Below are 27,944 nucleotides of genomic sequence, written 5' to 3'. Positions count from 1 at the left end.
ATGAAGAGAACCAGCTCAGTTGTGTCTCCCTTTCTCTTTTCCTCCCACCAACCTTCTTTACGTCCTCACGTACATTTCAAAGTAAATAGTGCAGTGATGCTCCTTCCACAGCAGCTGCTCCCATCAGATCAGCTGCGGTGACCAATCAATGACTAAACTTCCACAGAAAAAGAGGTTTTGCCAGTTGGGAAAACATTTCCTCACAGTGGAAATATGCTATTCCTCTCTTTTACTGAGGACTGGAGGGTCCTCAGAGAGCAAGGAAATCTTATTAACCAAATGGAAAGTGGCTCTTCTTTTATGTTTGGTTCTATGACTTAGGTTTGTGATCAGACCACTTCATTTAGGATGGACTTATAAAGTTTCAGCTGCTTTTCAACACTGAGTTTAAAAGGAAACAAGCCAGACACAATTTGAATCATTGCACACATATATTTATGAAAAAAGCTTTTAACAGTAGACAAAGGCTGGTTATCTGTTTGACATATAATATGGTATAAATAGTATACTTGGCTAAACAAAAGTGGATTTTACTAAAGTGAGTAGTTGTGTTTTTGTTTTCTCTTTTTTTTTTTCTAAAATAAAAGAAGCAACTTTAAAGGCACATGTTTGTTTAAAACCATCAACACAGCTGTGAATAAAACACGTTGCTCCAGGTTTAGTGGCTGCAGTCATGACATGTCTGTATCAAAGTTCAACATTGACTGGATAGATTGTCCTTCAGCTCCACAGTCTGATTCACGCTGAGACCATCTACAGGTTTCTATCACTGCTCTGACAACACAGTGAAGAATAATAAGCACCCAGGACACAGGACAGAAGGCCACATCTTTAAGATTACACTTAGTTTTTTTGCTATTTTCAGTATTGTACTAAAGAGTATTTCCAAAACATTCACAATCGATTCTAAAGTAAAGGTAAAATACTGATTTCCCACAGTGCAGCAGGAATACGGTAAAGCTGCCATGTTAATGCTGTTCTTGCTCAATTAATGTTAAGTAGTAATGTTGTTTTTGTAGTGTGAATATTACATCTGGTGAAAGTCAGTTAAGTAGCCAAAACAGAGTGAAGAGCATACAGGAAATCGACACAGCAAAGCAAATGTGATCTGAAAGCAACGTAAGACCAGTTAACGTCTGCACACAGTCGACTCAGAACATGCTGCTTGGTACATTTTCACTCTGTTCATCAGTGACAGATGTCTTACCATCTCATTACTAATAACACACAACTCAAGTTTTAAGTGTTTTCCCTTGTTTTCATTGCTGAGGGTGTTTGTGTAATGGAAAGTCAGAGCCTTGAAATACACTTTTATCATGGTGACACTGAATCTCCCATAAATATAGCTTCCCTCAAATAAGCCCAGCCTTAGAAAAACAAGAACTACTGAAGAAAACATCATCTTCACATGCTTTATAAAAGGCGATACAGATATATTTATATGAAAATACTTCTAAACTGCATATTTGGCAAGAAGGCACAAGAAATCGGTAGGATTATAGTGTATAAGGCTCAGTGTGTGAATATATTTCAGTTTGAGTATTACAGACTAGAGGTTTATTTAGGCGTGAGCTGCTGCAGATTCATCTGTGACTAAAGGTCTGTGGACGGCCGGTATGAAGCTTGTTTTTAACATTCAATCTGCTGCGTCCAAATTCATGGACTGCATCATTTGATAGCTGCATTTCAAGAACAGTACAACATAAAGAGTGACACATTAATGCCACTACATTAACTAAATTTAGTAAAACGATTGGTCCATTAATTACTTTCAATAAGTAGATTTATCCTCACTGGTGTGTACAAACGTGAAAACAAATACAACATGCTGCACACTTGTATACATTTCTGACCAAATCCTTTTCTTTTTTTGCATAACAACATTACAGCGGATTTGCCTCTATCAGATGTTTGCATTCTGTTGGGGACTACCAGGTGTTTGATCCTTTGAGATATTATATACCATTCACCTGCAACACAGGTTGCCAGTTGTCTAAACGTCAACTCAGGATTGTTGTCCAAGGGAAGGTTTGCTTTGAAAATATGTATGTCTGTGACTTACAAGGCTCCTGAGGAGCACCTGAATGCACCACTGGTTTTGGTCACTGTTAGCAGAGGGCCCAGCTCAGTCTGACCTTTACTCCAATAGTTTTCTAATTATTTTATCATCATATTTTAATTTTCATTCTATTTGACCCCACATTCAGTGTAAGAAAGAATAAGCTGCCTGTAAAACCACATCGGTGTTTGAAATCAAACAGGCTTCTACCACATTATAAACCAATTCTCAGACTTTCTTTCTTGCTAAGTGCATGATTACAGATCCAAAATACATCCTACATGCTTTTTTTTAGTTGCTAATGTTGATGTTGCACACAGAAAAAAGGTGCAGATCAATGTGAGTTCTGTCAAAAAATAAACAGTTTGCATGTATATCTCAAAATAGTCCACAAGTACAGGTCTTAATTAGCAGCAGTGCCCCCAGATAAAGTCAAATGCAGCTATTCTTATTTTCAGTGGCTGTACATACTTACTGAAATGGAGGTAATGCAGTAAATCTAAATATCTGCATACCCGACAGCAGCAGTAAGCAGAGTGAATCTGAATCACACGGGTAGTTTAGTGACAAGCAGTTGTGATTTTCTGTGTGTTCTCTGCCTGTTTCTGCCATTTTAGCAGTCAGAGTTTGGGACCCCCTAATTGGAAAGAGTTCTCCATAACATCATGTTTACGCTGTACACAGATAAAGACACGGATCATGTGTCGACTCATTCTGTACATGAGATTTTCGAAGCCAAAGCAGATCCAGTGAAACAAAACTATACACTGAATTACAGATTGTATCTATACACAACCACATTTTAGGGTTTCTTTTAAAATATACAAATATTTGGTGTAATAATTAAGAATAGCTGTGTTTTCAGCTATTGCTTTCAGTGATTTCTTTAGGCTTGGAATAAAGTTTATACTATTTTACTAAACTATTATAGTAAACAACATTAAGTTCCAATTTTTGGTATTTTTCTGTTTAAATCTGGAAAATAAATGGATGTCCCTGGCTGGAAACAGGGAGCTGATGTAGTCTGGTCTCTCTTATAAAGTAATCTTTCTTTGGCTTGTTGAATTTGCATTTGTGGCTTTTTACTTCATTATGACTATAGTGTATATTCACTAGAAACTGATAACAGCTTTTCAACATTACCGACTGGGCAAGGTACATATGATACAAAGTGATATAAAATATGACAATAACACAAGCATGAGAGTCTGTGGACAAGCGCTGATACAGGTAAACCATGTTTTGGTCTTCTGTAGTTGCTGCTAAAGCAATTCCAACATGACCGGGCTTCACTCTGCCAGGTACATGGCTACATCACAAGGAGAAGGGGCAAAAATCCCATTGAGTTCAGTGGACAGTCTTTCATCCTGCTGAACAGAGAAGAGAGAGTAGAGGAAACACAGTTAGAGAAATTATAACAATTAAGAATAATAATAAGGATGGATTCGATGAGCTGATGTGCCTACCACAGCATCACTGCCGTTCCACTGCATGTAACAGGAGCCTTGAGGAAGACTCGGATCCAGAGATGTGTCTGCCCCCCTCAGGCCTGATGGTCCAGAGAGAGCCAGGAAGTCGCCACCTGCTGGACTGGAGGAAAAGTGCTGGTCAAACATGCAGCTGCTGTGAGTAACTGCCTGGCCACATGCTACACCCTGCTGAGTGTGGTTCAGTCCAGTGACACTATTTGGCCAAAGGCCAGTATGTGGGAATGTTTGGCTTTCTGAAGTTTGCCTGTGGCACGCTGGCATTGCGTCATGTCCGTTCTGCATGATGCCAGTGTGATGCAGCTTTTGCTGCTGGCTCTGTGACCATTGTTGAAACTGGTGGTTGTGCGTTTCAAATTGGTGGTTTCCTTGCAGACAAGTTGTGGGAAAGGAAATGGGAACATTATTTCTGCTAGAAGAACTAAATTCATTACAAGGAATCAGGGGTGGTAAAATGTCCATAATGCTGGATGCTACATTGTTTGGTTGTTTAACAGTGGTCTGCAGCAGCTGTCCATTTGCTGCCATTGCAGGAGCCTGCAAATTGTTTTGAGGACAGGACAGAAATTGGCTTGGCTCCGTGAGTCCAGAAATCCCCTGAGGGCTGCCCATGTGACTGAGGGACACCTGCCGACACGACTGAAAAGAGGAGAAGGCACCGTCAGCTGAGGTGTCAGGGACGCTGAGCCCTATCGCTGGGCTCACAATGTCCTGGAGCTGCAGATGCTGAAGAGGAGGAAGGCTGGTGTCAGTTGAAGCAATCAGGGGAGTTTGGTGGGAGAGTTTCTGGGTGCCGTTGAATATCTGAGCAGGCTCTACTAAGCTTTGTCCTGTAGCCACAGGTACATTCACTGCAGCCTGCTGGTAAGCATAGAGGCCATTCACTGGGGGGTTAGTATGATCAGAGCACGGTGTCTGAAGCAGCTGTGGCTGATTGAGTTCAGTGGCTGAGAGCTGTGCAGCCTGAGTGAAGAGGTCCTGCTGAGTATTGCTGACTGAAGAGAGACAGCTGGGGGGGCTGAGATTTAGACAATCCTCTCCCTTCTCCTTGAACAAAACTGTATCAATGTAGTCAAATATGTCATTAGTGAGGATGGTGTCCAGATCAGATGTGACCTTCTGATCACACTCATCCTGACTGAATCTCTTGAGAGCATTTTCCCACTCCATCAGCTCTGCTTCCCCCATCTCCAGATTCTGTAACGCCGCTCCAAGCTCACCGTTTTGAGCCATTTTCTCCAAGCTGTCAATCACAGACATCACTGACTGTTTGGCCTCCTCCTTCACTACAACGGGGCCACCTGTTGTGGCTGTTTCCCCATTTTCCTGCCATGCGTCACTGGGAATATTGACCAGGGCCCGGCTGTCCATGAACACCTGATCCACAGGTAAGGGACGGTCCACTGTATGGGTGTAGGCTTTTTTATCCTGTCTCAGAAAGCAGTCCAGTAAAGAGCCAGGGGCCACATCCTTGCTCATGTCGTTGTTGCTGAACATCTTATTGAACTGAAATTGTGTGATGTCCACTGTGGGGCCAGTGTTGTAGAGGACGGCCTCTCCTGTGGTGAAGCTAAAGGGAAGCTGCAGCCTCCTCTGACGCAGATAGTCCTCACCCTCATCATTGCTGCAACAGACCAAATAGCACATGAAGAAAAGTAGTGAAAGTAAAATCTCATTTCAAAAATGTATCAACCAAAAGAGCCACTGTGACAGTGAAATTATTCAAGGATCAAACACTCACACCAAAGCTTTCTGATATGCAATGATATATTCAGGCCTTCCTCCTTTGAAGATCAGCTTGGCATTGGCCTTCACCCACACCCAGCTACCTGACTTACTGAGGAGCCTGAAAACAGTCAGTCCACTCTCCCCTGTTTTAATCACTATGATATAAAGAGAAACAAAACAAACACAATCAAATGTTAACAATGTTGTAGCAGCAAATACCTGGTGTAACAATCGTTACAGAAAAACGTGTTAACTTTTTCGCTTTTTTCCACGTTATACCTCCATAACAAGTGGAACTAAAATGAATGTTTTCCTTTATGACAGCATTAAAAACAGACTGTTTTTAAGTGTGCTCGGAAAAATTCTTTCCATCAGAAGTTTCTTGGCTGCGGCCTGAGGTTTTTTTGTCTTATTGGACTAAAGTGTGATCTCAATTGTCTGGAGAAAAGAGACACTGACACTATGACGTGACAGCACAGTCAGAAATCCTCATTCAGGCCTGGGAGAATTCATGATCATAAAAACTAATGCACCACCTTTGGATTACCTTTTCCATCAAACAACGTGAATGTGATTAATATTAATATTTATTGTGAAAGTAAATTTAAAATTGCCACGTACTGCGGATGTGGTTGTCGGCACAGTACATCATATCAGCAGCATGGATGAACTGGTACCCAGAGCCTTTCATACACAGCTCAGTCTCTGAATAGCCCAGAACAATCTTCCCCCTGGTGAGAGACAAAAGAACACGTGGAATTTATGCTGCAGGATATAAACTCAGCTAATGATCAGCAGTTGAAGAAATGAACCATTGTTAAGTTTACTGTAGTTAGACCCTTGGAAAATTGTGGTTTAGTCTCAGCCTCCTGAACTTTCTGTTGCAGTTCATGAAAAAAGATGTTTTCACAAGAAACAAACTCCACTTGATTAAAAAAGAGGAATAGAAGAATCTGTACCTGCTATCGATGCCTGTGGGCGTGAAGTCCAGTTTGTGTTTGGTTTGAAAGAGGAGCATTTTGGCCCTGATCTCCACAATGGATGGAGGCTGGACAGGCATAGCGATGCTGAACAGTGCCAGCTGAGGTTTGTTACATGTCCCGTTTTCCCTCAAAACACTCTGTCCATGGAGGTACTTCAGTCGTCCGTGGAACTTGAGCGCCTGATTTGGATAAACAAATATGAGATGTGTTACTGATGGAGAGTGGGGGCATGGAAAGAGTTTAACAAGGCTTATTGTGTGACAGCCTCTTGATTTGACTCAAACTATTTCATAAGACCTGCATGAGATGTTTATGAGACTTTTTAGTTCAATCAGAGGCCATTTGGTCAATTTTGGTATTAAACGCACCAGAAAGCCAGAGGAGTTGTCCAGAAGGCAGCGGAACCGACACACAAAGCTTCTCTCTAAGAAGGAGGAGTTTTCTGGTGGGAGCTGCTCGGGACTGTACATCACTGTATTAACACAACTCTGCAAGCCTGAGAACATAGGTGGAGATAAACAACGAAGTGTGAAATCCATATCTCAGCCCACAGTGCACAGACTAGACTTACGTTAAAGCCTGAATAAAAATATATCTTATTTTTCATTCAGAAAACTCACCATCTACACCTGATCCAACAGGTGAGGGGTTTAGAGCGAAGTGCAGCTGCTGTCTGAACATGTCCCGGTCATCAGTATGGATGAGCTCAAATGCACTCTGATGAATCACATCCGACTTTGGGCAGAGGAGAGACCACAACACTTAAACAACTAATCCAGAAATTTACCTGTGCTGTATACAGAAGCTCCTCACACGTAAGATTTCAAAGCAACTGCAAAGGATAATTATTTGGCACTGAAAGAATATTGTGTCTATTATTAAAGCGCTTCAAGACAACCAGCATCTCACCTGATGGAAGCCCAGGTAGTCCTTGATTGTCTGAGATGCATAAAACATCAGCCCCTCTGACGTGATCACCATCACAAACCCGTTCAATGCCTGTTCAGGGAACAGTCAGTCAGTCAGTCAGGCAGCCAGTTTAACAAGGTTTATTGTGTGAGCAATCACAAAACCTCAATTTATTAGTGTATCAGTCTTTGTTTTTATGTGAAACGTTCAATATTCCGGTTGACTCATTGTGTTGAACACATTTAAAGATGCACGTGTTAATGATTAACACACTGCAGATTAACATTATGCATAGATAATTTCACCCATTTCAAACAAATCGCTTTCTTGATAATTAAACCCACACAATCATTTGTACATTAAGTTTTCTTTGTGTATTAACATTTTAAAATAAAAAAGTTTTCTGAAAAGGGCACCTCAGAAAATAAAGAGAGAAACAATTACCAAAGACTCAAAGATTGTTCTACAGTCCCATAAGAAAGAAAAGCTACAGATCTGACTGGAAAAACAATTACAATTTACAATTGAATTTCCACCAGTTTTTATGTGTTGCATTTTAATCTACTTTCCATCAGTCAGCAAATAAAGTTAAATTTTAAGTGCCCTTTATATTACATCATCATGACCTGTTGTCATCAGTGACAATACATCTGACTGGTGTGCATAAATAAACAAGATGCAGGTCACTTGACAAGCACAGGCTGGTTAGGAACCACATAGCGTGGCCATGCTTTGGCAAAAAGCCCCATGACAAGCAGCGTCATCTGTCATGACGTCCTCATGAACGGATAGACCTGGTTTAGCTTTACCCAACATGACTAGTACACAAATAAACAAAGTGTGACTGCGCATTTATGCACCTTTATGCCTCTGGCTGTCCAGCTTTCAATCAGGCCATGAGACTTTGTTTAGCTTTAATCTATTCTGCTGGCTTCTGCTGTGTGTGTGTGTGTGTGTGTGTGTGTGTTCATGCACTTTTCTTGTGAGTAGACTGAGTTGGTCAATGTGGTGACACTGTTCCTCCTGACCACAGTTTAAACTGGGTCAAACACTGCTTACCTTTGCAGAACAGGTAAAAGAGAAAAAACAAAAACTGAAAAAGAGAAGCAGAGCACACAACTGGCCAAACGAGTGAGTACAAGCATGTCGGAGAACAGAAACATGCTTTTATTTGAAAGTTACTTTGATTCCTAATTTGATTTTGTATAATTTTATTTAATGTGTAATACTATTGCAAACTGGAGTGTGTGTAAGAACAATGACTATTAATGACTACAGCCATTCAAGAACAGAACAACTATGCTATTACAACAACCTGCCACACATGGTTCTCCTGTATGAACGAGTAGTTTCATTTGACTAGATTATGGGATTGGCACTGTAGTTTTGGTTGGCACATATTCTTACATGGGTGTAACACGAAGCATGCTTAAGTGTGATTAATATGTCCAGTTTTCAGTTTGACCTCAGGTGATCTCAACAATGACACCAGAATAGCATCAATACCACTGTCACAGCTGTGGTGCTTACAAATGTGGTTGAGTTTTGCCTGAGGTTAACTCATCCTCATGTTATTCTGTACCTGGAGCAGGAAGTCTCCTTCAGAGAAACCTGCTGTGTCCATGTTGTTCCCGTTCTGCCCGTTCACTCCAGGAAACATCAGACTGCTGTGACTGCTCTTCATGGTCGCTGCACACAAGTTGGAAAAACAGGAGGGAGAGTCAGAAGAGGTAATATTAACATTTTGTTCACTGACAACAACTTTGTGCAACTGGCAGGTTCATACTTACATATATTTCTAATTATTTTTGGTTTGAAAAATCTGATCAAACTGCAGCTTTGATAACTGTCTGACTGCTGGATTATCTTGGACTGTCTTGCCTTTTTTTTTTTTTTTTAATAAGATCTCTTTGTAACAACAAAACACATCCTTTAATCCTGTTTAGATTTTATAACCAATAGGAATTATTGCAAAAGCTAAAACAAAAAGTCTCAAGAAGAAGTAATTCCTGAGCCAAGGGAGACTTTTGCAGACAGTGGTGTGTCATGTGCTTTTTAACTGCAAAGCATTAGACTGGTGGTTTTCATAGTTCACTTTATTTTTCTAGAAATGTTTAAAAATGTCAGTTCACAGAACTGCAGTTTGGTCCTGCTCTCTTAATGATAATGTGATGTAAAAAAGAAATGACTCATGCTTGAATCATCTAAAATGCAGCTGCCTGTCGTAGAATCAGACGGTGTGCAGGTCATTGCAGGTCATTTCAATATGACTTTTAATAAACTCTGCAAACTCTCTTTGCGTCAGTCTTCATGTCTTAGCCTCATTTCTCATCAGTCTCATAATAATTACATGCAGACTGTACTATTTAACATATACAGTGCCGTACTATCTGATATGTGGCTTTATTGCAACACTAAAATAAATGAGTGTTCATTTTTTGGCATACTTAATTCTACTTCCCTGAAACTGGTCTAAGTGAACAAATCACACACAGGTTTGTGGTTTAAAAGTGTGACTGTACATGACGTGTTGCTGGGAAATGTATAATGGGCCTTTTATGTATTTTACTGGGCAAAATGTCAGATGACAGCAGTATTGCAGCTCGCCTGAAGACATACAGTTAATGTATCATGACCACTTTAGATGCTCATCCACCAATCACATTTGTGACTGTACTGCAACTTGCCAATGCCTACCAATTAAGAAGTCCTGTGACTTAAAGAATCTGAGTATGTAACACTCAGGTTGTATTGGGTAATACAATACCAACAGCATTCATTTGATTTGGGTGTCAAACACATGCCAGGCAGAGAACAAAGCCAGTTTAGACAACCATTTCCAGGTAAGGGATTTCAAAAAAAAACAAAAAAAAAAAAAAACTTGGCATCATCTAAATTTTTTTTTTATATTAGAGAGAGGTAACCAAAATACAACAACTACTATTCCACTGTTTTGTTTGGATTTAGCTTCAAGTGTTGACGCAGCGTATGCAACAAGCCAGCAGTGAAGTTACTCAGTCGCAGCTGGAAGCTCCTCACTATTCATCAGTATTCCTGGGCAGCCTGCCATGTCATGTCTTGTTTAGATTGCTTCTCAAATTCAAAAGTGTTATGCTACTGTTGTGATGTATACATAAGAATAATTTTGCATATTTTTGGTTGAGATGGCTGAACATGTTTGTGCTTGGCTTGACTAGCACCAACAGGCACTAAAGCTGCAGTTTTACATGCCTGTGGCTGCACTGGGGTTCTGTGCTGTACTGTTTCATTCTGATGCCGGTTCCCTTCTTGATGTATGTTTTTAAAAAGGTAACCCTGTGGTCGTGCCATAAACATGACCCTCCTGTGGATCTGTTAATATTCTGCATGTTAGCTCAGCACAAGCAGCTATCTGGCGTGGCCGAGCTTCAATTGCTGGCCCCCTGCCAGAAGACAGGTTTTCTCATTTCTGCAAAACTGACCTGACAGCCTGCATATCCACACATGTAACACACAAACACACACACACAGAAATAACACAAACACACTTGGTCCTTTTGTATCTATCCCTGGGGGGTTTTTGTAAGCAATAGCCAACAAGAGTGCTTCCCTTATCTGGACGGCCACTACAGGAAAATCCCAGGATATGGCCTCTCCCAACCAGTCAGCCCAGCTCTGTCACGCAACTTCTTTAAGGAGGGAAAGGGCTGAATACTGCCCCTCAAATAGAGACACTCCCCACCCTCAGCCAGAACACAGCCTTTATACAGACACCCAGGGCTGCACACTCTGATAATCACTCATTCACACTACACAACGCTGCAGGGCTGCAATCCATGCATACAGCCAATATTAGCATAAAATATGAGTTACATGTGCAGCAACATCATGCCATCAAAACAAACCTTTAGACAGACCAGATTTTAAATCACATTACAATAAATAGATATGCACACAGACACAGCTCATTTTTACTACTGCAGCACATGTAGACTATCAAACTTCAAGTCAAATTCTGGATAATCCATCCCATCCCTTACACTGTACTTTTTTCTCTTTGTTGTTGTTTGCGTCAGTAAGTAGGCGTCTTTGTGGCCGTTTTTTTAATTTGTTTTCATTCCAGTTTTCTTTCCCTGTGGTGAATCTCGCCTTGTGTTCTCCCTCACTACTCTTTTCCATTGCTAACAGTTTACAGTGCTGTTCTGAGCAGAGTTGCTCATGTGCGACAGATTTCTCCAAGCTGCTCCAGAAGAAAGGTGTTTGTTACTTAGCTGGAGACTGACCAGAGGTCAGAGAATCATTACTGTTAGTCTGTGGGAGGCAAAGAAGGAAGAAAAACAGATTTTCAGTAACATCAAACACAGACACCACCTTCCCAGACTGGAAGAAGGGGGTTTACACATGTAACCAAAATACTGTAGCAAAGTAATTGGCACTGACAAAATGATTTTGATACCAAAGCCAGATTCATTGCTCCGTAAACTACCGACTAACAGTTCAACATCGGATTTTAGGTTAATTCCTACAATGCCATCTAACACATCTAAGTCTAGACCCGGTTGTGGTGCATTCACTGTACCTTAAGTAGCTCTGTTTATATTATTTCAGTCAGTTTCCAAGAGAAAGTGATTATCATGTAGATCACAAAATGCATATTTGTCTATCCACTACTAAGTATTAGTTCAGCATGCTTCACAGTGGAAAACAACACTTACTCTGAAATATGAAAAGAATGTGAAACCTAAGACGACCAATGACTTTGCGTGACCTCAACCTAGTGCACATACATTTAATTTTTGTGTAGGTGCAGTCGGACACTGAAGGACATCCGACTTGTGTGTGCGATGGAATAGAAGACAGAAATGGGAAGGACTCACAAACATTCATGTAACTGGACAACTCAAGTATGAGGACAAATATTCTCTAATCAATATTAACCAGCTACAAAGATACATCAGCCTCTAAGAGATGCCTTTGTCCCCATATTTAACAATAAATATATTCTCCTATATCAAACGTTTTACAGCCACGCTTCTTCCAACACATTCAAACTTTTTCAGTCTTGCTGTAATGTGACACCTCAAAAGGCCCTTTTTCAGCATCAAACTGCAGATTCCTGTCTCCAAAAACAGGCCATTATAGGATTTGTGAAAAGCAGAAGATGTTTTTGATCCCAGAAAACATCCCTCTCACTCAGGGAATGAGGCAGCCTTTACAGGATTTGACATCTTTTCATCATGTGGTAATTAAGTGAAATCCAAAGACCTATGAAGGACCGGAGTTAATCTGCATGCAATCTAGTCTGACTATTCAGGAACCCAGGCCTGAAGCACTGAATAGTGAGAATAAAAATGCAGGCATAATGATCAACACAAGTCATTTGTTTTGGGCAGTGTTCAACAAGTTGGATAGTTGATAAACAATGAAAGATAAAACAAACTAAAGTAAAAACTCTGGAAATGCTACATTACAATATCCTTTGTAAAAAGCATCTACCATAAAGTTTTAACATGCACACTGAAACGAAAGAGAGGAAAAAAGGAAATGCTGTCACATGTTGGAGGCATGCCAGATTCAGAGAGAGTATAAAGCATGCCAGCAATGCATAGGGGAATATTATCTTGATTTGAAAACATTTAGTTCCAGAAGATCCTGTACAGAGATCTCTGTTCTCACGCAGATGTGCAGGAAAGGGCAGTGCTTGCAACAAATAGTCGAACAGTCAATGAGCTGGGTCACTCAGTCCACAGGTTCATCCTCCCATCAGTCTTTTGATTAATGTCCTCACTTATTTCCATGACTTTAGGGGAAGGAAACGGCCTTGATTTTTTCATGATCAGACAAGTGTGCTATGTAGACATTTAACGAAGAAAAAGGAGATGGATGTACTCTGGATGGGAAACATTGGTCTTCACAGCCAACCCAACATGTATTATGAAAATTGTAGCATCATCTTATAAAAAAGTCTACTTCTAATAAGTGTGTGTAAGAGTGTATGCTTAAGTATTCCCTCAACAATACTATGGATTTTTTTAATTAACAGGTATTTTTTCATTGACTGGTTTTATTTTCATCATTTAGATTTTTTGATGAGCAGGTTCACTATCACACCTTGTCCAGGACCTGAAAAAAGCCTTGAGATAGCCCTGCAGGTTTAAAAAGGTTTAACACAAAACCCACAAAACCCTTGATAGTCCTACATCCAAATAAACAGTGATTATATGCTATTCAAGACAACATCTGTTTCGGTGGTTCTTGTACGAGAGTGTGGGGCATCTGTTGTTTTAATCTTTGAGCTATTTTTGGCTGTCTAGGCTCTTTTTATCTGCTTGAAAAGTAATGTCATCAGTTTAGCACTGGGCATAAAAACAGGGGGGGAATGCAAGTTGAGGTTGCCGTTTTACTGTTTTAGGTGTACCTTGTGTGTTAAATCGCCTAAATGTTCTTATCAGGCAGTCAGTTCCTCTCTGAAGGAATAGTTTGAGACAGAAATACTAACATTAGCTATTACATGTCTGACGTTGGCCAAAACAAATCAGATGTTTGTAAATGGATACAATTATTAAGGCTTTTGGTCTAGAAATATATGCAAATTATAATCAACACTTAAAGCCAAATGCCCGTTCTGAAAATCTCACTGTTTATATTTTCAAATTCCTTCCAAACCCTCACAGATTTGATTCATAGTCCTTAAATAAATGTAATAATACATCTTCTGTGTTTCTGATTCCCCAACCAAACTCTGAGAGGGACGACAGCTGATTCTGGTTTGGCACATAAACAAACACCAGTTTTGGAAGCCTCAAAATGTCACAGAAAGTCTTGGTGGGCGAGCTCTGCTCCGGCCAACGGGGAACAAGAAGAAAACATTTGGGTATGAGGGAGATGTAGCGATGTGGTTTAAAGCTGGAGAGCAAACCTTCCAGAGAATGGAAAATGGAAAAAATGAAAACATGATTAAATCTCTCTCCAGCGGTTGCTCGCATTCTCACGACACACTGAGAGGCAAGTCATAAATCAAGAGCTAACAGGCAACTGCTACCATAGTTGTAAATTGTCCTCTTCTCACATATGATGACACTGAGAAGACAGGTGAGTTTAGCTGGGGTTTTCAGGGAATGTATAAGTAAAATACATGTCTTTAAAAAAAACATACTCTCAGAACAAGCCCATTAGGGTTCAATAACAAACCAAACTGGGACTCCCCCTGCTGACTCTCTCCTCCAACCTTCAAACATTCGCAAAACCCAAAATGTTGTACTTGCCTCTTTATTCCTTCTGTTCCACTTGTGTCATATGTGCAGGTTTGTGTGTACATGATTCAGATATCCCAAATACCCAGTGATATCAAATTATAGCACACAATGCTGTGTTACCACATCAACAATGATTGCTAACAGGCCCTGGATGTTTTCAATGAACTTGGAAAGTCAGGCCACATTTTCCTCAAATTTCTAACAGCGTCACACAAATATGTCAGCAGCAGTGAGCCACAAGCCTTTCAAAATATCCAGCACTGCCTCAAAAGTCACGCTATGAGGCACACAGTCCAGTTTGCTCAAAGAGAAATCTCAGGACAGCCATAAATAACCTGTTTCATAATCATGTCTATCTCTCTGAAAGCTCTTCTATCAAAATGAATGTACATTTAAAAATAGATTCTGTTGCCTGCACATTGAAAGTCACTGTACCGGAGACAAATTTCTTGTCCTTAGTCAATAATGCTGATTCTGATTAAATCTCGCTGGCACCCCTGTACAACTGCTTGTTCACCTTTTCTTTTACCTAATGGTTTATGTGATCCTTATCTTGAATTCTAGGCATGTCTCCACTTGAACATTGATACCAGGCTTATGGTTTGACTGGGACAAGTCAACCGTAGTCGTCTTGTTTAGACAGACACCAAAGATCATATATTTTGGGAATCCATTGTTTGACTAAATGTTAAATCTATCCATGCTGATAAAATGTAAACTAAGGCTGTGTGTAAATTATTTACACTACCAGTCAAAGACTTGGACACACTTTCTCATTCAATTCTTTGGAAAACTGTGTCCAACCTTGTGACTGGTAGTATATTTACAGAGTTTTGTTACAGGTGGAAATTTATACTGCACAGCTATTGTCATATGTTTATTTAAAGCCATTTCTCTCCAAAGTCTAGATGGGCTCCACATTACCAAGTCCCATAATGTCCCACCATTCCTGGTGTTTCTCATCAGGTCAGTGATTAGAAAATAACTCCATCATGTTAATGAAACTGTGTTTTTTTTTGTTTTACAAACTGGATGTTCTTATGTCAGAGCCCGAACGACGTCTTAGACATTCCTCTGGAGTTTCCTCATCATTTGATCCTGTTTCTGCAGGGCTGTCTGTCTTCATTCCTTCACCTACTCATCCTTACATAAAAGAACACGTGTGTCTCAGAATAAAAGTATATACTCAGTGGTAAACATGTAGAGAGTTGCACTGATGTTGCACTGACAGATAACCTCAAATGACCTCTGTGTTTGGTGAAATATAACCTATATTCATTTTTTTAAATACTGAAGGGTATAACTATTTTCATACAAGGCTCAATAAATATAATGTACCTTTTACTACTATATAAAGTATAAAATATTGTTTGTCATAAGAGCAGCTGTAACAAAATCACAACAATCCTGCAAAAAGCATAATCTGAACAAACTGATCAAATGTCAGAGAATTGAACACCTTGGCTGAAATTAAGAGATAGTAGTACCTCGTCTTACTAAAGGTGATACCAAAGCTGTACTTTCTTGAAAGTAAGCAAAACAAAATGCTGAGATGCTGAAATCTGATATCCCACAATATAATGAACAACAGACTTTTTTTAGCTCTATTGTCCACCTATCAAACAGACATATCATCAATACAAAACAGGTCACTTTCAGCAGGGCTTTGCAAAACAAGTAGATGGTGTAAAGTGTCAGGGTAAACAAGAACAGCGTGACACTTTACATATTGTTATAGATGTATTGTATGTCACCTCCATTCATGCCAGAGCCAACAGGTAAATGGTGACAGGCCGTGTTTATAAAGATGTGTTCTGTTCTGTTCCACATCCTATTGGTGACGTTCATACAGAAGAAAGTCAATTAGCCTTTTCTCACTCACACATGCTTTCTTTTTTTCTCTCTTCCAGTCAAGCTGGATATGTTAATGTGACTATGCTCATAAATACAGGAAGCACAATGTGAACGCACTGAACCACCTCTGTCAGTTTTCACATGGCAGCACAAACTGTTAGATGAAGCACACCAAAGGTATTTTGTTAAAGACACGCCAACAATTGTTGTCCTATTGTTGAACACCCTCTAGATTACAAGGAACGTCCTGTTCTTCTAGCTTACAGCCTGCTACAAGCTACTGACAGGTGGAATATCTTGACGTGGTGGGGGGCATCTTAAGCCAGTAACTCACAGAGCCTGCTCCCAAGCATAAAATAGCATAAATATAAATGAAATAAGCCTATAAGCAACTTATTTTACCCTAAGTAATGCAGTTTGGTTATTAACCATAACTGGAATATTAGACTTCTTATTGAAAATAGTATTTCTGTAATAACTGTGTATTTCTTATTACCCGCTGAGACAAAGCCACAGTATTTATGAGGTGAAGGACTGCATGTGAGAAGTATGGCTCAGATGGTCTTTTCAGTACGCCAGACTACTGCTTCTATCAAATGATCTTAGGAAAATATGATGCATCAGGGGGACATGCAGTGGCATAAACACTGAAAGTGAAAAAGGATGGCTGCAATGTTTAAAGCTGCACAATGAAAGAAAAAAAATGACAGCTCACTGAATTCTCCATAACTGTCTGAGCAGAATGACCAAAGTTAAGCTTAAAATTCATATTCCACAATTTTCCAGAAAACAAAGACCAAATTCCATTGAATATTTTATATTTTTAGTTGTTAGCCTTCCCCACTGTTTAAAATTTATTTTTGGTCAAAACTCCAAAATCTGACACAGGACTCAAGTCAGCTGGAACACAGCACTGCATTTATAACCAAATTGATGATGGATGTCATTTTTCTTTCCAAAACAACTGCACATGAGTTCACCATTATCACAGACTTTTACATCAACATCTTCTATAGCAGGTTTTCTGTAAAAAGTTCAAAGAAATTACTTTTTGTGTAAGAGCTAATCATTTGAGATACGCTGCCTGATTTTGAAAACATCAGTAGTGCTACAGAGAAAGGTTTAAGGTGAATATTTGTTTTGGAGCAGGACCTTGACCTTTGACTAGAGCATGCTGGGTAAAGGATAAGACAGAGGGGAAAAAGAAGAGAAATGAGGACAGTCAGCTGGATTTGGGTGGGAACAAACCTGCCACAAAGTTTTGATCAAATAGATACTGCACATGAATCAATGCAGCTGTAGAAATCCAGACTACATTTGAGTAATGTTCTCTGGTATCCACCTGCTGCATATAAACCACTGTAAACTGACTTCTCAAAGCAAGTAATACAGGGGGGAGGTTATCATAGTTGTGCGTAAAAGCACACGTGTGTAAAGTTTTGCGAAACTACTATCTGAAGTGATTGCATGATAGTGTCTACATAGCAAAAAAGTAGGCAAAAGGGTGTGAGAACAAGCAATGCTCCTCTGGCTGCACGTAACATGTTCATTCATACTGCATGTTCACAATGCAAACAATTTGGCTGGCTATGGAACGTGTTGCTACAAACTTTTCAAGTTTCCTTAAGTCTTACGTTTTCCCTTTGTTACATTTCACTAAAACAGAAAAACTAAAATAAAAAAAAACTAGCTAAATAACAATACATGTGCTTATTGGGTGCCACAGAAATTAATATAGCTAAAATAAAAAAAATGTAAATTGAGACTATAAATATAGCTGATCATAATAACACCATACATTTTCTGCACATTTCTATTATTACTTCAACAACTCCTTGAATTTGAACCCTAACCCCTAACCCTAACAACCTTTGCTAATGTAGCTGTTAACCTGCACAAACTAAATGCGTCAAAGAAACTTTGTTTATATTTCTCTGGGTAGCAAACGTATTGACATCAGATTCAGGACAGGTGGTTACTGATGGACAGAGCACAGATTTGGTGCTGTCCAGTAAAACAACACGTTGACAACATCACATACAATATACGAGAAAGCCACAGACACAAAACGCATAATTTACTGAACATCAATGAAGCCAGAGGCATCAAGGAAACTTACTCAGCAGCTTGTCTGCCAACATCTCAGCTAGTGTGTTTGACTCAAACAAAACAATCATCTGCAGGTGGTGGAGACGGTATGTGCGTGACTCACATATAATAGACACACACACATGATTCACCAGATTTCAAAGCCACGGTGCTTGCACGTCTAATCAACTTACAGTTAAGATTTGAATCGTAAAAAAACATTTCTTTTCTTTTTTTTTTTTTTTTTTTCAAAGTGACTATTGTAAGTGTTGCTTGCAAAGCAGGTGAAGTAAGCTAACAAGTACTGAGGATGTGTTGTTTCCTAAAACCAGATTCCTGCATGCTCTTCATTCCTGCCTTGGCTGCCAAATATATAGCTGGTACATTTGCAGATTACTCTCAGTTCCAGTTCCAATAACTTTAAGTGCTATAATCTATATATCTATATACTCTATATCTATAGTACTGCTAATTCTTAGGTGATACTTGCCTAAAAATTTGAGATTCACACTCATCCCAGGTTCAAACCATGTCTTATCTGGGCAAAACTTTAGGAATTACAATCACAGACCTGGATGTTATTTGACCATGGCTTGTCCTCACCTTTGAAATAGCTTTTAACCCTCAGGTATCCCACGCTGAGGCGAAGGACCGAGAGCTTGTCCAGACGTGAGCGAATATCCTCGGGAAAGGGCAAGAGGTCCGTCAGCTGGTCCAGCTCCCCATTTAGCCGATCCCGGTGTCGCTTTGAAGGATTTGATTTAACAACTTCATTGCCTTCTAGGACTTTCTTTCTAAGGAGCAAAAAGAATGAAATAGAGCTGGTTAGTAAAGTGTTAAATATGCTGACTGTGGACAGATACCGATTCTGTTCTGCCTGGTTAACCGGCCCTGCCAGAGCATGACATCTGTTATGGTGTGCAGTATGACACATGCCAATTAAACAGCTTGAAGACAGTCGGATTAACATTTTTGTAATGCTCCAAGCAGTTTCAAACTTACTCAAGGAAAAACAAGAGGCAGCTAAAGATGACACTAACAATGCTGTAGTTCAGGTGAGTCAGCAATATATCCGCTCCCATGATGAGTGTTAGATACAGGATTGCTGTCAAAGTCACATGAGAGCTGAAGTTGTTTCCAACACAAAGGTAAAAATATTTAGCTTGGAACAACGCAACAACAACGGCATCCTGTTATAAGCTCTTCAGAAAGCCTGATTCCTTTATGAGGAAATCCACCAAGAAACAGATAGTGGAACAATAGCAAGCTCGTGACACTGTGACACATGAAGTCTCTGGCCAGATTAAAATGAACAGGGCCCTTTGAATCTACTACCAACTTTGAAGTAGCACACCAGTTCTTGCAGTGGTGGACAAGCACTTGAAGTTTTAGTACATAGAATTGTACCAAGCATCATATCCTTGTTCTACAGGCAAAAATACAAAAAAAAAAAAAAACGCTGATGTTAACAGTTTCATGTCTGTCAATAATAAAGTCAATTTTAGGTTATTTTATATCTTCTTTTATATCTATAAGAAATGTCAAATTCTATAGTGCCACAATTTCTATATTATAGTAGTAAAAACAAGTTGCTGGCAAGTGAAACCAGAAAATGTCTGATGAACCCACTGACATATCTTAGTATCATCATCAATGAGACAGACCAGTCTGTTTGGTCTTACTCAAAGGCAAAAAAAAAAAGAAAACACAGCTAAGCTCTCTTTTTTTTCCAAACATGAAAACAATAGTGTGGCACAAGAAAATGATCTTTGATGCAGAATATATAGTGCAGACACCAGCATGCAACACTGACAAAGCTACCACAATTCATTCCATTGGTTACTTATGTAGTTTCTCAAAATGGAAACCAGTTTTTACCACGACAGCAGCTTTATTTACTTTGCTGAACTTTCTCTTGACAACCCATGCTTAACAGCAAAATACAAACTCCCGAGGCCTGCTAGAGTCACATGTCATTACTCACAAATCAGTCACATATGCTACAATGGAGGTGAAACCAGTGAACAGGAGCAAATGGGACAACATAATTGAAATACCTCCACTGCACATGTTTTGTGGAAAACTCAGCCTGGCCAGGCCTCAAAAAACCTATTTATTCACAGATGATCTAAACTACATTTGATGGTAAATAACCTTTGTAGAAGCAGCTCAGATATTATGATTGATAATGTTGAATTTATGCATATTGACATGTATCAACTAAGTTTTCAATGATTAAAAATAAACTGATTTTCATCAAACATCATTGTTAGCACTATACTGAAACGTCTTGTTGATTTCTCTTAAACATGAGGCAACAACAGTGGCTCTTTCAGATGTTCATGACCAAGAGTCTACTCTGTAAATATCTAGTAGAAGGAGCCCCGTCAGTGTTTTGTATCAGTCTGTTGGATTCTGATCAAATGAATTCACTTCATCAAAGTATCCTTAGCAACACCATCTTTCCAGATGAATTACAATTATAGCATATCTGTAGCTTCAAGCTGTGAACTCCCCTTTTCTGAATTTCTCTCTTCATTGAAATTTTGGTTAATCCCGGGCCCAGTGGTGGACCAAAAACTGTATTTGGGCTGTATTTCCATGTTTTTAGTCCAAAAGACATATTATCCCTGAGTAAATCCATAAAACCATCGTCCTCCTCATGAAAAGTTATATTCTGGTTCATTTTACGATTGATTTCGCCGTTTATTCAATACATACAGAAAGAGCAAGCTTCTGTGAAGCACACGAGCCCTCAATCAAACTTGTTCGTTTCGCTTTACAGCGTAAGTCAGTACGAAAACCAATGGGGGTCACGACTCAGAGCAAAACTCAGTCAGGGGGAGAGAACAACTTCTAATGACAGTAAAATCAGCCAGTCGCATTGTTTGTCAATGATGACTGACGTATGTTGTAGCCAATGAAAAGCCCTTTCCTACGATGTGTCATACTGTACTGCGGGCGAAGGGGAGGGGGGATTTAACTGTCCGGCAGCCTTACAGTACCATCTCCCTGACAACGCTGGGCAAACAGGGGAAGGGGAGTCATATTTCATATTTTACAGCGTGAAATAATAAACTGGAAAGCTTTTCCTTTAAATGACACCAAGGTCATCAATATAACCCTTAAAATGTAAAGACAACAGCTAGTTTAATTTGGGTATGCATTGTTCGGCCGTGTGCAAAAAAAGGTAGCTAAGAGGTTTAATTAATGACACCCTGTTCAATTTCCTTTGCCACCAGTCTGCAGTGCATGCAGCCTAAACTCAATTGCTGACCTCAGACCTAAGCTGTACCTTCTCACAAGCAAAACAGGACTGAGCTCACTCTAGTGGAGACACAAGTCAACACTGAGCACCATTTTTCCAGCCTGATTTGCCTTGGATTACAGGGTACAGCAGTAGATACCGGGGCATTCATCGTAGGACAAGATGTTTAAGCTCGTCCATTGACTTCTACTGAGATTCCTTATCGCGGCAGAAGAGCAGAACTGAACCCAAAGACCTGTGTCACAAATACAACACAGCCCATGCTGCACTCAATCTGACACACATTTGTCTTTGCAGATCAAGGCAATGCCAGATCCTAGAGGGATGACTCATGAAAAGCGTGCTTTCTACACATGTTTAAATGCAGACAAACACAGATGGCAATTTGGAAATGAGATAGTTTACAAAAACAGGTTCTAGTCTACAAAGAGCTTTCCAGACAGAGAGAAAAAAAATAGAACAGAGAATTGACACAATGACATGTTATACATAAATATACAACAACAAAGACTGACTGAGTTATAACAACAGCAGCTCCATTTACCAATATCGTACAAAGCAGTGACGGCAATTATTGTCCATTAATCTAAACTTTGTTTTTCTCACTTTCTGCTCATGTAGACAGAAAATGGGATGAATGCTGCTGCACACAGCACACAACTAATTTAAGAAGTGACGTGAATGATTACAAAAATAAAAGGACAGATCTACAGCATCACTTCACCAATAAATTTTCAATTACCAAATGAATCTTAGAGCTATGTTAAGATGTGATAATAGTGTGACATGAAAACAAGAGTATTTACCAATGTTCTAGAGAATCTATGAGCTGTCTCACACAAAGCGTTTTGACCATGCTATTCAGTCATCTGTCGCAGAACAGATACGCTGCTGTTTTCAACCCAGTGGTCTTTGCAAACAGGCCATGTAATTCTTATGCTTTACTTATTTTTGAGTGACCCTCAACTCAATACTGTACCTAAACTCCTCCTGCATAAACACAGACAGAGCACTAGAGCTGCTGCTTCACTCATGCCATGCCTTCTATGTGGACATGGCATTTAAAACGTGGACATACAGTGGACAACTGCACACAGAGGCTTTTACGACAGGTGAGAATTTTATATACAAAAACGTTTTTTAAAACTCTTGTGCTAAGAAATTTCTGATCCGTGTACTATGCAAGCACCCGCTTCTGTTAATGAGGAAAGGGAGAGGACTATACTAGTTCCTTCTAGCTTTTTATCATGCATGCAAAGTGATTTTTAACTTTAGGAAATACTGCTTCAATGCACAGGCACCCAGCTATAAGCGATATTCACATTCATTTACAGACACTTGCCTAAAGCAACACTTTTCTCTCTTCAGTCTTACTCAAGGGCACTGCATTAAGAGCTTGAGTTTAGATCTCCAACCCTGTGTTTACTGGTTCCACCCAATCCACAACCTTTTGTTTTACCCTGCTCAACCATGCCAACAAACATAATGATATATTTACTTTCAAATAGTAATGAGACAATAATGAACTTAATTGAGCTGTTGATTAAATTGGTTAATGAAGTTATTTATGCAGACACATCATTAAGGTAAATTTCAAGTTCTGGCTTTGATGGTGACATTTTCCCGAAAACAGTGGTAAGACAATGATAAAGAAGTTTGACTGCTATTTAAGAGGACACCCCTTTGAAATTGAAACAAAGGCCAAAGAACAAAGGCTAACTGTGTCTGTGTGTACTGGGAGTGTTTTGGCCTTCTGCCACATCTCTTATCAGCACATATGCATGTTTGTGTTTCTCAGAACACTTTTACATTTCTGTGCAATCAATATTTGCTTTTCTTACGTCCTAGGGGTGGGTGTAACACATGGCTAACCAGGAAGGGGTTAAGGTAAGAGAAAACAAAGTCACAGTGAGGTTGCTATTAACAGAAAGCTTTTTCAGAAACAATAATGATGGGTAACTAAAGACGGACTACTCAAAAGTAAGAGCCGAGGACCAACCATTTAGGGTAAAAACGCAGGGTAAGTATAACACAAACAGAAATCAGCTTCCACACCGAGAGCACTCTCCTCAACCGGTGGACCACACTGCAAACAAAAACCTGAGAACACTAAGCAAAGATAAACACCATGCACAGGCACGAGAAGAGATCACGACGTTACCACACTAGGTAGGAGACAGGAAACGCACGCTCTGAGAGACCCCGAACCACCGACCACCCCCTGAGACTCCCTTCTCCAGGTATCTATACTCTCATTCTGATGGTTGATGTGTGACAGGTGCTCACGCAGACGTCAGCAGCAACAAGGGGGCGGTACTTGAAACACACACAGCACCTTGCGACACACCAACCTCTCTACAGCCATAACAGCTTTGGTCAAGCATATTATCGCTACTTAATAGGAATATCATTGCTTCATATACTAAATGCAATGGCACAGTATTACTTATAATCTAATTATAATCCACAGTGTTAAGTACACACATTACTAATGTCCTCCCTTCTTGGGGCCTTAACAACCTCTATACACTATAAATAACTCATATTTTAAAAGTGATTGTTTACTTGTCAATTTGGATAACTAAAAGTGGAGATGTGACAAAATGAGTCAAGTTTTGAACTTGTGTGAAATGCAGGAGAACAACGCTGCTTGCAAAGTAAAAATTGCTGCTGTCAGACAGGAACAAAGACAAATAGTACATAGGATATATTAAATATGTTTTTTTTTTTTTACATACACAGACAGCATCTGGGTAATAAAACAGAAACCTTTGGTGGACAGTCTGCCATGGAATGCCCCAATGTAGTAACCACAGCTTTTTACAGTCAGACTCAATGGTGCCTTTGTACAGCTGAGCCCAGCTGGCTGTCCAGGAAGCCTCAGTCCTTATTGTACAGTCCCACATCCCACAGAAACACAGCCGTCTGCACACAGGCCACCTTTTTATTTTAGAATTTACCCTGGGAACACCTAATTGCAAATTGGCAGAGCATCATAAGTAGATACATCTATTGTACAATTGGGTAACTTTCAGTAAATCAGTTTAAAACTAAAACTAATAGCATGTGATGGAGGGCAAGGCCTTTGGTTTACAGTTGGACCAGAAAAGGTGTATTTTAATAACAGATGCTTAGGTATTATTTAGATTACCTTTCAGTTACTGTAAATGTGAAACTTTGAGCCAATTAGTTGCTACCTTACATTAACATCAAACACTATTCATAGAACTGCGTGAATACAGAAGTGAGTCATAAATCTTTGCAGGTTTGTCAGTACAAGCAACTCTCTACAAAGTTATTTGATCCATTGTTTATATAAAAATACTGATGAATGCTGCATTGAGGAATTTACTCAACATGCACAGGAGCAACCCGTAAATGTTTTGCAAGAAAGGTTATTGCCAACATTCAAAGGAAAAAAAAAAAAGTCATCAACAGTTTTGATAATTGAAAATAGCTTTTGTTCTAATTTTCATAGAGTAAAACTACATTTTGCAAATTTTCTGTGTTTATGTAATTAAACTCTAATGCTCCCAAGGAACATAGGACACTGAAAGTAGATATGATGTGCTTAAGAACATATAAATAAAAAGTTGTATAAGAACAGTCTAATAGTCCAATAATCATGACCGGATTGGGTACTTGGGCCAAAAATTTGTTGTTGGGACTCTACTGACCCCAACTGTAAATGGCAGTTTCCTTAGGCACCTTAATTGACAAAAAATTGGCAATGTTTTTGATGGATAATTGTCACTTCATAAACAAAAACATAAAAAAGTAATTGGTACCAGCTTCTCAAATATAAGTATTTATTAGTTTGTATAATAGCAAACTCTGGAGTCGAATTCTTTGTGCACAAAACCTGGCTAATAAAGATGATTCAGATTCTGAATCATCATGCTTGGATTCTGGCTGTTGGTCAGACAACAAAACCAAAATGAATATGTGTACTGTAAATAGTAAATAGCGATGACCATTGACTATTTTCTGATATTTTATTCACTGAACAACCAATTATTGAAAAAAATAGTTGTCAGCTTTTAGGTTACATTATAAAGGTGATGTGGATGTGATTGAACTGCAAAAAAAATGAATTAATGAGCTTAGTGCACATTTAAGGATGCACTGACCACTCCTTGAGCTGACGAAAACTAATTAGCCTACCTGTGTTTGTGAATTTCCCAAACAATATGTCATATTAACAGTAACTTAAAGTGAGAGTGAGGAGATATGAAACACAACAATTTGTACTCCCACACCCGGGGCATCGTCCATAACCACTCACCTCTCTGGGTGCTCCATAATCACAATATTTTGGTTTCACTTTTACATAGTGGCAGGAATAGTCCATACAGTCCAATTGAAGGACCCTATTTTGACAGCTCTGTTTAGAGAGGCTGGAATGACAGCAGAAATGCTGTAGATAGCAGTGTCATGGAGGCTGGAAGGCAAGGAAAGGCAAGGCACCGAACCCCCAACTGCTCCCGGGGTGCTGCAGCGATGCCCACTGCTCCGGGTGTGTGTTCACGGTGTGTGTGCACTTTGGGATGAGTTAAATGCAGAGCACAAATTTCCGAGTATGGGTCACCATACTTGGCTACACAAGTCACACACACTTTTTTATATTCATTAATGCACCTTTAAAGAACACTAAGAAGAAGAAACAAAGGTGACTAACCTCAAGCCTTACCCAAATTCTAACCTTAATGATAAAACAAAGTCTTACACCTAAAAAAAAATAAATAAATAAAACATTTGAAATTGTAAGGACCAGCCAAAATGTCCTCACAAGAATGGTATTCAGAATAAAATGTGTCCACACAACCATAGAAACACACACACACACAGGCTACCTGTACTTTCTTTTTGAGGACACTGACATAATGTATTCCCTAGCACCTTACAGTGACCTGGACCATCACAACTAAAAGCCTAACGTCAACCCCTACCCTTACGCAGAACTAATTATAACCTCAGTCCTAAGACCTAAGACCTAAGCCTGAGCCCTCAAACAAGTGACAAAGTGAGGACCGGTCAGAATGGCCTCACTCCTCTCGGCTCAAAATGGTCCTCCAAATGGTCCCCCCCCCCCCCACACACACACACACACACACACACACACACACATACACACAGAGCCAGCAGTGATCCCAGGACGACGAAGCGCGAGGCCGTATCACATTACAATAACATACTCTCAGCCCGCGCGACCCCCTCCGCCCCGCGAGCCCCCGCCCTCCTCGGAGCATCGCGTGAGAGCAGCCGCCGACTCTCCGACTTCATTGTGATTAATGCGCGAGGGCAAGATATCCATGCCAGATCCAAGCTAGACACGTTTTTAAGGTAGTCCCCAAAAACCAAGACACCACGGCCAGCTCACAAAGCACACAGACACTGGACGAAACTTCACAGAGTACTACAAAGTACTACGGAGTACTACTTAGCCATAGTACCACTATCTGACAACTTTTACTTTGGACTTATAAATGTACCTTTGGCATGCTGAGGATGCGGTCCACCTTAAATCGGTTCATTTTCTGACTAAGTTTGATTTAATAACGTGTTGAATATGAGTGAACCGAATTTATTATACAATCGCGTTTTAAGGGGGAATTAGTTTTATTTGCCATGGTTGTGTAATCTGCAGCACTCGGCTTAAGTAAACCGAAAGTTAGCTAACTAGCGTTAACTAACGTTAGTTAGGCGTTGTTGTGAGTGCGTTAGCTAACTGTTCTTGACTGAAATGTCCACTGTGAACCGTGACATAAAGTTAATAAAGTCCGACGCTAGGTAACTTCTAAATGTTTGCCTACAAACATGAAATCGAAAAAAGCACAACACCTGCATGTGGAACAGACAAATGAGTGAGAATAGCTCTCAAGTCCCGCAGCTCCTGTTTCTGACAGGTCTTAACTTACGGTTTGAGAACAGGCTTCTTCCTCTTCTTGTTAGCATAAGTCCCTGGATTTCCCAGCATGATGTCCTCTACGGTGGCGGTCGCTTTCCCGTCGTTTATTCAGCCGGAGAGTCCAAAGCCAATGTTAAAAAAACCGCCGGGGTCCGCGCAGGGTTCGTGCCGCGTTGACAGCTCCCGTATGCGGTCACAGACGCTGACCTTGCTCGGTGGTGCGGTGCGAGTGAGACTGGTGAAATAAATGATATGTTTGAAGAGGGAGAGGGCAATGAGGTTTAGAAAAGGCTGGCGCAGAATTGAACCTATGTCCAACCCTCCTGCTTTGGATAAACAATGCCGCCTTATTATTATTATTCTTATTCACAGCCACTTAACTTTTTCCTTTTTCTCTTGTATGGGGCGTTTTCAGGAAATGTGTA

General features: G+C 39.9%; 1 protein-coding gene across 3 annotated transcripts; it reads right to left on the bottom strand.

Moving 5' to 3' along the window:
- Positions 1–412: 412 nt before the first annotated feature.
- Positions 413–27,944, bottom strand: LOC113123054 (aryl hydrocarbon receptor-like). 3 transcript variants are annotated; one of them, XM_026294809.1, is made up of 11 exons: positions 27,530–27,944; positions 18,947–19,137; positions 8,749–8,888; positions 7,167–7,256; positions 6,878–6,992; positions 6,626–6,753; positions 6,234–6,436; positions 5,896–6,005; positions 5,288–5,429; positions 3,526–5,170; positions 413–3,429 (listed from the first exon to the last, which is right to left on the bottom strand). In XM_026294809.1, exons 1-11 carry the CDS (start codon positions 27,586–27,588, stop codon positions 3,349–3,351), a joined length of 2,904 nt encoding a protein of 967 aa, XP_026150594.1. In that variant the 5' UTR covers positions 27,589–27,944; the 3' UTR covers positions 413–3,348. The 3 variants fall into 3 exon arrangements, with proteins under 3 accessions (XP_026150594.1, XP_026150595.1, XP_026150597.1); XM_026294810.1 differs by having other exon boundaries at positions 413–3,426; XM_026294812.1 differs by having other exon boundaries at positions 8,749–8,855.

Source organism: Mastacembelus armatus, chromosome 21 (genome assembly GCF_900324485.2).
Source record: "Mastacembelus armatus chromosome 21, fMasArm1.2, whole genome shotgun sequence".
Classification (NCBI taxonomy): Eukaryota; Metazoa; Chordata; class Actinopteri; order Synbranchiformes; family Mastacembelidae; genus Mastacembelus; species Mastacembelus armatus.
The sequence above is the reverse complement of the archived record's forward strand: the minus strand, read 5'-3'. Positions and strand labels throughout refer to the sequence as shown.